The sequence below is a fragment of the Halyomorpha halys genome, unplaced genomic scaffold (assembly GCF_000696795.3).
Source record: "Halyomorpha halys isolate HHAL.00 unplaced genomic scaffold, Hhal_1.1 Scaffold260.1, whole genome shotgun sequence".
In the NCBI taxonomy this organism is placed as follows: Eukaryota; Metazoa; Arthropoda; class Insecta; order Hemiptera; family Pentatomidae; genus Halyomorpha; species Halyomorpha halys.
This window is the reverse complement of record NW_027112780.1, coordinates 335,462-346,934: the sequence shown is the minus strand read 5'-3', so window position 1 is coordinate 346,934 and position 11,473 is coordinate 335,462. Positions and strand designations below refer to the sequence as shown.

Genomic DNA, 11,473 nt, shown 5'->3' with positions numbered 1-11,473 from the left:
TGTGATTTGGTGGGATTTATTGGAATTTATTTTAATCCTCCAGTTTTGGCACCATTCTTCAAGGGTGGTGATGTGGGATTGGAGGGTTTCGGATACAATGTAAGAATCATTGTTCACCGATAATAGACATGTGACATCGGCATACGTGGTGAGGATAGTGTTAGGATGGGTTGGGATGTCAGCTGTGAAAACTGTATAAAGGATAGGACCAAGGATACTACCCTGAGGTACACCAGTAGACTGACGGAATAGGGATGAATAAGCGCCGTTGTAATTTACTTTAAATAATCTGTCGGAGAGATGAGAACGGATATACATATATATATTAATTTTCAAATTTTTATAAAGTGGAAACGTTATTTTAGGAAGGAACTAATATGCCTACCAAAAAAAAAAAGGTGATAACACACAAAGGATCTTGTATTCCGAAACGAAAATCACCTCCTCCCACAACCGTTGGTATAATAACAGTACTTCCTAACAAAGTACTGCACCCCCGACCCTTCATGGGCTGGAACGGTACCGATTTAATTTTTTGGTTCTAATTGGTTATATTTTTTATGTATATAATTTTATAATTTCTTAGCGATTTGTATTCTTTGATGATTTGTCACTTTTACGAGTTTTAGACATGTGTCGTGTGAAAATGTAGCGAAGTGTAAAAATACAGCATTATTAGGGGTATTCATGATGTTGTGTTAAATGTTAAATGTTTCACCATGTTAAATGTTATTTCGTTTTACCACGGTTTTTTTCGATTTAACATGAGTTTTTCCATTTAACACGCTTTAACATGTTAAACCAAAGATCATGAATACCCCTATTATATTTCATATATAGCAGTTTGTTATTAGCTTGTACACGTCTCGCTATCTGATATCTACAGTTTGCATATCTGTGAACACATTTCTCATAACCAAGAGTCGAGAGGGTAAATGTTATTTATTTCATCTTAGCCTCATGTCTGAACATATTAGTTGTAAACATTTTGATATGACTTAGCATCGAAATTCATAAAATCTTCTTGAGTCAATATACCAGAATGAAGAAAATTGAAGGACCATTAAACAAAAAATTGAATAAAAAATGCTCATGGACTGTCTAAGCTTGTTGAATCAAAGCAAACATCCTCCGGTAAACTGTACCTTGGTATGCTACCTCAATGTTTTAAGGGTTGCGATATACATGGGGCAGACGCACTGCAAGTGGACTTCACTCCAGTCGACACTTTGAGGTTCAAGCCCCCCAAAAAACATGATACTTCGGTATCATTTATTGCCTTTTAATGAAAAGTAATAGAGGTAGCATAAATAAATTTCAGTTTCATAACTCCGTGACAATTATTTCATATTGCAATTTCATAACCTAGTTGTACAGTATTAAGTTCAGTGAGACTACATTACCTCACTGCCCCTTCTGCCACTTCCTTAGGAAAGTTTTAAAGTATTTTTTATTTTGAAATGTAAATAGGTTTTTCCTTTTGACCTTCCATATAACAATGCTTGTTCAACTCAACTTTAAATGTTTAGGGAATATTTCGAGTGGGATCCAACATTTAAAGTAAGGAAGGAGTAAACATTTAAGGAAGGATAAAAATAAAAAAAACAAAAACAGATTTTGAAATGTTATTGTATTCGAATTTCTATGTTAATTAAAAAAATATTATTTTCTTGTTACTAATCTTTTGCTTATTCACTCTGGTCAAAACTTTAAGACCACATTAATTGTTTGAGAAAATACTATACATTTTGGAACAAATAAAAAAAAAATAGTTTTCTCAAAAACTTTTTTTATTAACAAAAATATATACAACTTTATAAGCAAAAAAAAAATAAAACATTTGACATGGTGAGGTGGATTCTAATGACCCCAAAATTTTTAATTTATTCAATTAAAAATTAACCCAAGTCCTTAACATGCCAAAATATAATGTCGTATTTTAACTCATTGTTAATATTTTCCATTCCTAAAGTTTTTTATTACTTCGTAGTTAATGACTGATATCGATGTACTATTTTATTCAACATTTTCTGTCTTCACATTACAGAACTGGTGGCCTTAAACTTTTAAACAGGAAAGTTGGTGGAATGTTTTTATTCAAAAGTTGTAATGAAATAGTAACGTACGTGTCTCTTTTATTTAAATAGTTCAACCAGCACCTATTGTCCAGAAACCTAAAAAAAAAATATGGTTTACGTGACAATTATGACTAAAGCTATTTTTTAAAAGTGGAGACATTCACTAAAGGAAGACATTGCCCTAAAGCTCTTGAAAATAAAATATTATATTATATTTGGGTCAAAGAAAGATGACTAAAGAAAAAACTTACAGAAGCGCAAAGAAGAAAGTTCCAGAAGGAAATGGACCTGGAGAGTGTAATTGAAGTGAAAACACCACAAAAGGGTACAAAATGGCATCGAGTTGGCCGGTACCTAGCTTGGAGAATGAACTACTTTTAATTTGTTGGGCACCTTGTCTTATGCAGTCTATTACCATATTTGTAATACTGTTATAGGGAAGCGAGTGGTAAGTAGGAATGTCAAGATCCATATCTACAAGTCTGTATACTTGCCGATACTCTTGTCTGGAGCTGAAAGCTGGATATGGACGGAGCTGCAGGGGAGTAGAGTCACTGCTGCAGAAATTAAGTTTCTGTGAAGAAGAAGAGGAGAGATCTTGTCCGAAATAAGAGGATACGCCAGGAACTGAGAATTGCCTCAGTGAAGGAGGTTCTACAGTCACGGCAGTTGAAATGATTCGGCCACATCATTAGAATGGAGGAACATAGGGATCCCCTAAAGACGATGGAGTACATAGTAGATGACAGAAGGCCTACCAGGAGTATGTCGACAGGCTTTTCAGAGCAAGAAAGAAGGATCTTCGTCAGGCCAGGAACCTAGTTGCTAATAGAGAATGTTGGAGTTTGTGGCTGAACGCTTTCCTACGTTGATTAGGCACTACTATAGGGAGAAGCAAAAGAAGTGGACCTTGTAGGTGTAATAGCTATTTGTGTTTTCGAAGAGGAGGGAATAGAAGGTAATCCCGAAAGGCCTCCTATTTTTTAGAAATACGGAATTACGTTTGCTTTCTATAATATTAACTTAATTATAAAGTTTGAACCACATATTTTTGTACGATTTCCTTTTTCAAAAACGCTGTGGCAGGTTTTTTTGACCCGTGCCATACCAGTCCCCGGCATATTCCTGAGAAAGCACTGAACTAGTTTTTCACCACGTCGTGCCAAGTCCGGACTTTAGGGATGTTGTCAGGAAAGTCCGGGAAAATTTAAAAAAAAATTAAATCATAGGGTAAAGTCCTGAGTTATACAGTTTTTAAATTGAAAAAATAGCTGGTTAGAAACAAAAAAAAAATGTTGGTTGACATTGTGCCTGCGCGGACCACATTGTTCCATACTCCCCCCCCCCTCCTCAGTCAGGACGTTTGGCATGAAGGTGACTCGCTCGGCGGAACTGGTGAAAATGAGGTTCCACGCTTTCTTTGGGACAAGGCCAAGAATTGATATCACATTGGTATATCAAAACTATCATACCGTTTTCAAAAATGCATCAACGATGGTGATTGTGTAGACAAATGTTCAACCTTTAAAATTATATAAATTTTATCGAAAATAAATGGAATCAAGTACTTGTAAAAAAAAGTAGGAGATCTTAATTTTGATATTTCCTTTTTCTATTTATCTCTACCTATCACCTTCTCTTAATTTATCTTATTTTTATCGTATATAGGCATCTATTATCACTGATTTCGGTAACGAACCTTCGGCCTTCCTTAGTACTATTGTTGGAATATTTCTGTTAATACAAGTTAGTTTACATTACTGATGAACAAAGTTGCCCAATTCTGAGTTCTCAACTTTCTCAATTTTACGATGAAATTTTTCTAAAAGAATAAATTATTCGATAAAAATTATAATTTAAACTTTTTTTTTGTTCATGACAGTATGATCTTTCAAAATAGTCAATTTATTACCTTAACTCTCTACCGTCTTAACTGCCCGACATGTAGGTGTATTATATATAACTCTGAATTGAGATCTATTTACGTACAATAAAGTCCTTGATATCTCCATGGTAACATTGAAAACAAAAATCATTATTCTTGCACATGTTGTTTCTGTCTGGTTTAAATGCGCATGTGCCAGAATTTAAATGGAATCGATAGATGCAGCCTCAGCCCAACCTCCCTTTACCCTCCTCCCCCCCTTCATCCCCTCCTACCCCCTATATATATCTGGACCTGACCTCCCTCTATGGGAGATCCTGGCGACATCTTGAGGAGGCTAGCCACATCTTTCTGCCCATCACCTCTCCCAACATTTAACAATGCCCATCTTCTTTAGGTGTTCAAACATTTGTTATTGGAATGATTTCGGTTTTGAATGGAGCAACACTGACAGGGGACAAATTCTTCACAGATGAAGCAGATGGTATGTACAGCTTTATGTCGACTATTTATTTCTTTAGTGGTGCAACAAACGAAATATTAAATGTCGAAATAATAAATATCATTTAATCCGATTAATCATTCTCAAAAAAATGTATTTCTTCTCAAAACTTTATGGTCTTTAAACACTGCCTATCATCATCAAACACCGTATACTTTTCTTGTTCAGTTGTCAAGTATTACATACTTATTCTCTTGAAACTCTTGTTTAAATACGTTTCCATTGTGTATATTAGCTTTAAGATTTGTAAGTACCTGGATTTAATCAATTGGTTATATTCCACTTACCTTACCCCTTATAAGAGGAATATATTTTTCATCTTACCAATACGTTCCTCCATCTATGCTTATCTCCTCTTTCACATTGTTTGGCATCTATATTTAAAAAACTATATGTCTTTCAGGTTGTGTACTTGCAGAATTGGTCAAAGGAGAAGCACTTTGGCCAGGCAAATCGGATGTTGACCAGCTCTATTTGATACGGAAAACCTTAGGTATGCTATTAATTTTTAATAATTAATATTCTATAAGTATTTTTAATTATAAGTATAAATATCCTTTTTTAAAAAACTTAGAATGAATATTTTATAAATATATTGAATAAAATAGTAAATTATGATAATATTAAGCTTTTAAATGTAAGGAACAATTATGTGTGTAATTCTAAGTTGTATAAAGACGTGGCGTTATGTAAACAGTATATATATAAAATTTAAGTTTAAATAATTTCTGTTAATATATTTAAATAAAAACGAAGGTGATTAATGGAGTTTAACTCTGTTGGAGCAGAACAATGTAAGTATCACATGGTGCAGTATTGGGAAAAAAGTAATTTGAATTACGATTAACGCTTAATTAATTAAACGCTGTGATTTGACATTGCCGAGATAAAATTACAATTACAAAAAAAATAAATAATGAATTCCACGAAATGTTATTCCAGTTACTTATTGCTGACAATATGTCATTGCAGAAGAAACTAACAAACGATTGCAATAAATGTATGGTAAAGGAAAATTTAAATAATTGATAATGACTTATTTTACATTTATTATAAACATTGTACCTTTTATGTTAAGATAGAAGAGAGTGGAATGAACAATATTAGTAATAGCAACTAAAATCAGATTTGCATAAAAAATAAATATAAATATATATCTCAGCATACGCATTTTACATTTTAAAAAATGCAAAATAAAAAACAATAAGCACTAAAATGACAAATATTAGTAACAAATAGACGTTAGATAATGCTGCTAATTTCCTGAAAGCATTGCTGGAAAAAATAAACAAAAAAAAAACGTAATATTCCGGATATGTAGCCAGAATACATTCGAACATTTTTGTTCATTCGAAGTCTTAACGATACTTTTTTTTTTTTCAAATTTTATTCATATAAAATTCTCAATTCTATAATCATTCGTACATATTTAGAGGTAAATTCAAATAATAATTTCCCTCGAATCCTAACTCAACAAACGGAAAATATGGAGGAGCTTCCATGAATTCCCCATGGCTGATGAAGCTCTCGTTTCGTCTCCGCGTATAAAAAAAAAAAAAATTAAAAGCAAAAAAATAAAATAAATCAATTATGATTCTCTTCATATCGAAATATTAAGCCTTAGTTAATAAATCTTTCGCATTTTCATTGAATATTGTATAAGCTGATCTCCATTGGGATTCAGGATATATTCACTACTTCAAAATAGAATATAACTTAAATTATCAACTAATAATTAATTAAATTCGCTAATTTGAAGGGTGTATAAATTTCATTGGTACATTCTTCTTTAACGAAGATTGCTTCATTCTTGTATTATCCTACTCAAATGAGTAGACAGTATTTTTCCACAATGAATGAGGATTTTTTTTTGTATGTGGCGTTGTAATATTTAACTAATCGAAAAATATTATTTAAAAATTTAGTCATGATAGGGAGTGCTCCAAATATCGTCTACTAAATTTTTCGGTACTATCCATTAATTGGTTTATAATTAAAATGAAAATTCAATTAACGTTACTGAGCACTGTTACATTTAGACTGAGACCAAAAAAGTTTCGAAACCCGATAAAATTTAATTTATTTACCAGGATTAAAAAAAAAATTCCAGCGATTCCTAATATTGCCTACCAGGCGGGAAAAAAATCGACATTATCAGATGAAAACTTTCATAACACTCTTTTGAATCTTATTTGCATTCATAAAGCCAATAAAAAAACGAGAGTATGCCAGTCAGATCATTCTATCTGCAAAAATGGCGGCTGTTCCGAAAACACCAAAATTCGTTTTTGAGTTCTGTCAAGTAAAAAATTTTGTGTTATTTCCTTTAAGGAAATGATCCAGTTTTTAGCTAGAATATGGAAGGGATACACCCAATGTCACTGGAAAATAAATATTTATGCATTTAAGAAGCACGCCACCTGAAGTAGTTTATTCCTGAAAAACATAAAGTATTGGTTCATTTTTCATTCAGTGCTCCGTATCTTTAAAACTATATATATCACTAGAAAACGTAATAGAACATTATTTAAAGTAGATTAAATAACGGAGCTGTTTACGCTCAATAGTTCCTGAGGTACAATTTTTAAAAAAGTTTCATTATATAACAAAATAATGATAAACCAGTAGTTAGTGAATTAATTTATATTTAACACGTATAGATGTCTATTAGCTCTCATATTATAGCTAGTTTAATGTAATATAGATTAAAACGTATACTTTCCTAGGAGTAATTGTTTCCATAACATTAGCCGAAATAAATTTAAAAGAAGTTGATTTCTAGTTCGGACAAAACTTTTGGTTTGTAAAAAATTATATACCAGGAATCACTAGAGGTACAGACAGATGTCTATTAGCACTCATATAAAAGCTAGTTTTAGTGTTGTAGGTAGTTTTAAGGATATGGAGTTCCAAATGAAATATGAGCGAACATTTTAGGTTTTTCTGGAATAAAATAAACTTCAAGAGGCGTGCATCTTAAATACTTATTTTTTAATGACTGTATCTATTGTACAGTCAAAGTAAAAACTGAATCATTTTTCGTGTACTGAACAGAAGACAAAAATGAATTTTTGGATCTTGCCGATATTTTGGCAAGTAGGTCTTCTTTATTTGCTCAGATAATATCGATTTTCTTAAACGAGCTCTCGGACTAATGGGAGGTATGAAGAGGGGGGGGAGGAGAAAGAGGAGAAAAAATACAAAACAGAAACTTTATTATATAAAAAGTTAGGGGAAATCAATACAAACAATTATATTGAATAATTTAAACAAATGGAACATTTATATTTCCTGCACTGTTAAAATAGTGGCACATCTGTCAAAAAAGTTTTTGAGTTTATTCAGAATTGGACATATTCCAAAGATATTATCTTAAACAGTGTTCAATTTTTTTATGGAGGTAGTCCTACAGACTTTCCTTAAGCTATTAAAGATGTTAAGGCTATCGTACAATCTATGCAATACCTCTAACAGAATAAAAAAATATTATTGTCAAATTTGCCACTACATAAGTAAATATCAGTGCCTAAGGCCGGTTTCCCGTTTTTATTGTTATACCACCTGTATACTGGATCTGTTCCAAATAACCAACACAAACAAAAATAAAAACACAAACATGCTAATAATCATGTTTATAATTCAATATTTTAATAAAGTAATTTCACCTATGGATTATCCGATTAAATAACTTTCAAATGGTATAAGCAACATTAAAATTTGGATCTTGCTACTCCCTGTTCATTTAATGGAACCAAAAACTATGAACACAACAGCCTATATGCCATGAAGTTTTTATTTGTTTGCAATGAAGCGTTCCCACAAGCGCTGATGTCAATTCAAACCTGGAACTACAAGGTTTCTCCATTTTCTGATCAATGGTTGGAATTGCTTTTGGAAACGTAAGTAGGTGATATAAGGCACAGACAAATTATATTGTTCAGCCTAAATTTCATAAAATGGGTTAATTTTAAACACTATTTTATTAAATCTGTGAGATTAGCTAATGTTTTAAATTATTCTATGAGTGCCAAAGACCCTTTAACACCTAATTTAAATATACTTAAAACATAAAAATAAACGATTCAATTAATGTGTTGCTTATAATGAGGCAGGCGCGGAAGCTATACCATACCGCATAACAAGATACAAATTCTTCATACAGCAAAAAAACCTAAGAATATTCAACTAAATAATGTTTAAAAATGAAAAAAAAAAAAAAGCATATATGCAGTTATATTACACATATTACAATTATACAATGTTTTTATAATACAATAAATAATGAGCTAATATGATGCGGAAGAAAATCTGTACTAGGCAACGTTTTGGAAAGTTTGATAAAATAGTTTTTTTTATTTTTTAAGGATTATCAAGGATCACATTATTACACTAAAGGACAGAATTAAGGAATAAAAACTTAATATTTTTTGTAAGCCAATAGGATAGAGAAAATAATGTCACAGTTTAACACATAGAATTATCTAAAAGTATAAAAGAGATTATTGCTTTAAAAAAATTGTATTCAAATAAATATAAGCTATAATTTGTTTTTACTTTAAAGAGACTTTCTATAAGTTGAAAACGATTTTTCAAAACCAAATGATTGGGCCAAAATTGGTGGTTTTGGTACTTTTTTCTAGATCTGTTAACTACTTGAAATATATTTTTCTCTGTAATCGAGTTTTTTTTTAAATACGCCTCGAAAATTCAAGTAAAATATTTTTTAAATAAAATAAAAATAAATTTTCTTCATTACATAATAACTTTTTTCTCTTCTTTTATTTGTATCCGCGCCTGTCAAATATAAAATTGACAATCAGCAGATTGCCTGATTGTTACATTGGTTAAATAAATTTCATTGATGGCATCAGGAAAAACAGCACCCAACGACTACATACGACTGAAAAAGGATATTTTGTTTTGGACGCTTTCTCTATGAAAATAGAATAAGTAAATCTAATATAATATTTTTACTTTACTGAGCTTTTTTCAAGCTTTCAGTAAAATGTCCACGATCGTCAAGAATTTCGAATCTAAATTTTCAATTGAAATAATCTGGCAAAATGGTCTGTATCAGTCATACAGCGTTGCCTAAAAAAAAAAAATAAAAAACGGCTAGTGACCGATATTATAAGACTCGTAGCACCTGACGAAAAAACCAAATTATTTAAATAAAATTAATTTTCAATTTCAATTTCATACTTTCAATTCCCCCCCTCCCAAAAATAAATAAATGAAAATAGTTTTATACATTCATATTCTTGAATTTATTTACACCATTTTCCTTAATACTTTCTTTAATCCGAACTCGAACACTTCCTTGCAGCAATTAGTTCGGATTACCGAGATTACACTGTACTTTTCTCGAAAAATCGATTTTCATTAAACTCGCAATAAATAGATTGTAGAGTGTGACGAGAAACGTAAAAAAGTGTGTATATGTACATATAAATGTTTGCCCGCTTCAATGGTTAATATGACTAAAGTCAATTTTTACTTTAACTCACCTGTTTATGAAATTTATCATACATAGAAAGGGGAATATATGCATAAAAATATATTTCTTTGGATTGTATATCTTTCATGGTAAAAAAATAAATATAACTACTTATGACATATAACTACTTATAACTAGTTATGTAACAATTAATTTTTTTTTTTATTCTAAATTCTAATTTAATTCAATTATATATATATTTGTGATTCAATTCTTTTTTTTCAGGAGATTTAATCCCGAGACATATGCACATTTTCAGGACAAACGACTTTTTCACCGGAATTACATTACCACAACCAGATGTTATAGAGCCTTTAGAATCAAAATTACCTAAACAAGCCCAAAATGAAGCAAACCTTATAGATTTTTTAAAGGTTAGAAAATAAAAAATATATAAGTTATATTTTATTATATTATTTATATACTAAAGTTACCAGTTACATAATTAGTTACAATATGAATGTTAAGAACGAACAAATTATCAATGAACCGATGTATACAACGCATATCACACAACAAAATTACTGGCATATACCCTCTAACTATCACAAAGTTTTTTATTTCTTGCTCAATTGCTATCGGACAGTGCTATTGGGCAAAACGTAATTGAAATTATATTTGACCGTAATTAGTAATTTCAGTTAATTTGGTTGAACTAGTAATTGTAATTTAGGACCATTATTACGACTCAGTGGTGTGATCAGTAGTTGTAATTAATAATAAAAATTTCAATTTAATTTCCGCTGATACAAATTACGTTTTACCCAAAATAGGAACATGGAAATTACTATTATTATGATAATAATTGTAATATCTGTATTGTAGATGACAAATAAACTTTATTCATAATATAGATTACTTAAATAATTTACACACACATTCCTTTACATTGAAAAACTTTATGCCAAAACATAAAAATATATGTTTTAGAAATGCTTGGATAAAGAACCTTCCAAGAGGTGGAACGCTGAGGAACTTTTAAGGCATCGATATTTTGATCATTATCACTTCAAAATCCCAGAACCGGAAATGGAAGAATTCGAAAAATTGAAAAAGCAGAGAGATCAGAAATCAAGAGTAAGGAATTTTTGTGTCCTTTATTTATATTTATTTTTTCGATGCTGTAATAGGTATGCGAAGTTGCTTAGTGATAGTAATACTCTAGCCTGTAGATTACTTCACTGGAGGCCCTCGATAACTCGGCCAAGGTATAGTAGGATAATTTTGGTTGGAGACATGAGGCCCCGAACCAAGGCTAGGGTTGGAGAATAATTCTCGTTGCATGAGCCTGAGGACTAGAACTGTAGGGAGAACACTCTAGTAGCAGGAATGAGCCTGCGGAGTAGAGAGTAGGAAAACAATTGTAGCTACAGTGATAGGTCTGCGGACTAGAAGGCAGGAGTACAATCTTAGTTGCAGGGATGAGCCTGAGGACTAAGATTGTAGGTAAGAAGGAAGGAAATGGAAGCGGGGAGAGGGAAATGAAGATCTATGGCTTAGGCAGGTATATA

General features: G+C 31.3%; 1 protein-coding gene across 1 annotated transcript in view; it reads left to right on the top strand.

Annotated features, from left to right (window-relative positions):
• The window catches only part of LOC106680402 (cyclin-dependent kinase-like 1), a 52,358-nt gene that overhangs the window by 36,089 nt on the left and 4,796 nt on the right, over positions 1-11,473 (top strand). Inside the window, exons 5-7 of the mRNA XM_014420098.2 lie at positions 4,869-4,958; positions 10,188-10,336; positions 10,893-11,039. Coding sequence (XP_014275584.1) covers positions 4,869-4,958; positions 10,188-10,336; positions 10,893-11,039 — 386 coding nt within the window. The remainder of the gene's footprint in view (positions 1-4,868; positions 4,959-10,187; positions 10,337-10,892; positions 11,040-11,473) is intronic.